Source organism: Contarinia nasturtii, unplaced genomic scaffold, assembly GCF_009176525.2.
Source record: "Contarinia nasturtii isolate CC-2019 unplaced genomic scaffold, AAFC_CNas_1.1 Cnas_scaffold_6402, whole genome shotgun sequence".
In the NCBI taxonomy this organism is placed as follows: Eukaryota; Metazoa; Arthropoda; class Insecta; order Diptera; family Cecidomyiidae; genus Contarinia; species Contarinia nasturtii.
The window spans coordinates 1-2,784 of NW_022203660.1; the positions used below are offsets into that span (position 1 = coordinate 1).

At 45.4% G+C, this 2,784-nt stretch overlaps 1 protein-coding gene across 1 annotated transcript; it reads left to right on the forward strand.

Annotated features, from left to right (window-relative positions):
• Positions 1-57: 57 nt before the first annotated feature.
• LOC116351838 (linear gramicidin synthase subunit D-like) lies at positions 58-2,758 on the forward strand (the record flags this gene model as incomplete). Its single annotated transcript, XM_031783987.1, has 1 exon — positions 58-2,758. A coding segment is annotated over one exon (2,701 nt), but the record flags the coding sequence as incomplete, so codon positions are not given.
• Positions 2,759-2,784: the final 26 nt, after the last annotated feature.

Genomic DNA, 2,784 nt, shown 5'->3' on the forward strand with positions numbered 1-2,784 from the left:
CGACACGATATTCTACGCACCGTCTTCATCTGGAAAGGACTCAGTGAACCGGCACAGATTGTTTTGCGTCGAGTTCCTTCGATACTCACCGAAGTCACACTAGATGAAACCAAAGAGTCGGCTCTGGAACAATTAAAGAACCGCTTCAATCCACGTCACTACAAACTAGACCTGACCCAAGCACCTTTGCTGCGTATGTTTGCTGCTCAAACGTATGAAGAGAATTGGGTGGCAGTGATTCTCATGCACCATTTAATCAGTGACCACACAACACTAGAAAGACTGAATGTAGAAGTGCAAGCCATTATCGGTGAACAGAGTGAACAATTGTCTACACCCAGACCATTCCGCCATGTAGTGGCTCAAGCTCGTCTTGGAGCTAGCCAAGCAGAACACACTAAGTTTTTCGAAGAAATTCTTGCTGACGTTGATACACCAACCCTTCCGTTTGGTCTGAGCGAAGTTCATGGCGACAGAACTGAGATCGATGAAGCCCATCTGAAGTTACCACAGGAGCTTAATAATCAGTTACGGGCACATGCACGTCATTTACATGTTAGCTTGGCCAGCCTTTGTCATTTGGCTTGGGCGCAAGTACTTGCTAAAGCCAGTGGACACAAGACAGTTGTCTTCGGCACCGTACTATTCGGTCGTTTACATTCCGGAGAGAATGACAGTACAATGGGGCTATTGATAAACACGCTACCAGTTCGACTAGATATCGATGAGAGATCTACAAAGAGCGCCGCGCGTCATACTCACTCACGTTTGAGTGCATTGCTAGAACATGAGCATGCATCACTTGCGTTGGCGCAACGTTGTAGCGGTGTGCCATCAACTCTGCCACTTTTCAATGCGCTTTTGAATTTTCGTCATAATCAGCCGAGCATGGAGATCACTACGTCGATGCATGGAGTCACTTATCTGGGCGCTGAGGAGCGAACAAATTATCCGATAACCTTGTCAGTTAATGACAACAACGATGCGCTGGGCCTAACAGTCCAAGTGTTTTCGCCGCTGTCAGCAGCAAGGATTTGTGGTTACATGCAACAGGCCCTCTTCTCATTTGCTGATGCATTAACAAACACACCAGAGAAATCGGTGTGCACATTGACAGTGATGCCGCGCGAAGAACGAGAGATGCTATTGTATACCTGGAACGATACAACAGTCAATTATCCACATGTTTGTTGTCTTCATCAGTTATTTGAGGCACAAGTAAAACGCGATGGGCGAGCAATTGCCGTGGAGTGTGATGGAAAAACTTTGAGCTACGAAGAACTCAATACACAGTCAAATCAACTAGCACACTACCTGATTGCAAAAGGAGTTAAGGCAGATGATCGCATCGCAGTTTGCGTTAAACGAAGTTCAAAAATGATCGTTGCTCTTCTGGGTATTTTAAAATCCGGTGGCGCCTATTTACCTCTTGATCCGGCCTATTCCAGTCAACGTCTAACAAATATTCTACAGGATGCAGACCCGTTGTTTCTTTTGGCAGATTTCAATGGTCAGAAAGCACTTGGCACCCATCACATTCCAATAGTGGATTTAGATCAGACTTTGTGTAGTTGCCTTGCGCTCGATAATCTCGATCCCACCAAACTGGGACTCACTTCTGCCCATTTGGCATATGTGATATACACTTCTGGTTCAACTGGAACACCAAAAGGGGTGATGGTTGAGCATCAATCTTTATTCAATCTAGCACATAATATTACGTCACTCTTTGAGGTAACTTCTAACTGCCGTATCCTGCAATTTGCTTCGTGCTCCTTTGATGCCAGCTTGTGGGAAAATCTAATGGCTTTAACAAGTAGAGCCTGTCTTTGCATACCGAACGAAGATGTTCGCCTAACGGTTTCTGCTTTAATTTCTTTCATTAATGCTGATAAGATTACACATGCAACTTTACCGCCGGCTTTGTTTAAAAATACACAAGACGTTAACCGTTTAATTGGGTTGCATACTTTGATTTTGAGTGGCGAAGTGCCCCCATTGCCTTTGCTACAAACTGTTGTTGCACACACTACGGTTATCAATGCTTACGGCCCAACCGAGACAACCATTTGTGCGAACACCTGGTCGTGTCCTGTTGATTTCGTCAATCATTCGATACCCATTGGTCGTCCACTATCAAACATACGACTATACCTTCTAGATGAACAAGGTGAACCAGTGCCATTGGGGACGGAAGGAGAACTGTATATTGGTGGCGCTGGTGTGGCTCGCGGTTACTTCAACCGACCCAAACATACCACCAAAAGCTTTTTGCCCGATCCATTTAGTGAAAATGCAACCGCACGCATGTATCGTACCGGTGATCTAGCACGATATCTACCTGATGGAAATTTAGTATATCTGGGACGTTATGATCAACAGGTTAAAATCCATGGCTTCCGAATTGAGCCCGGTGAAATTGTGGCCCGTTTAATGGAACATCCTTCGGTGCGCGAAGCAGTTGTACAACCATGGAAGGACGAGATTAATAGTGATACCCGTCTGGTGGCCTATGTAGTGGCTGATCCAGATGCATCAATTGCTAACAATCTACGTACATATCTGACATCTTTGCTGCCTGATTATATGGTGCCAGCAGCATATGTGTGTCTATCATCATTACCACTCACACCAAACGGCAAATTAGACCGACGTGCACTTCCAGCACCGGACAATGAAGCATTTGCTCGTCAACTATATGAAGAACCGCAAGGCAAAATGGAAGAAAAACTGGCCTCAATCTGGAGTGACCTGTTGGGTATTGAGCGAATCAGCCGAAATGAC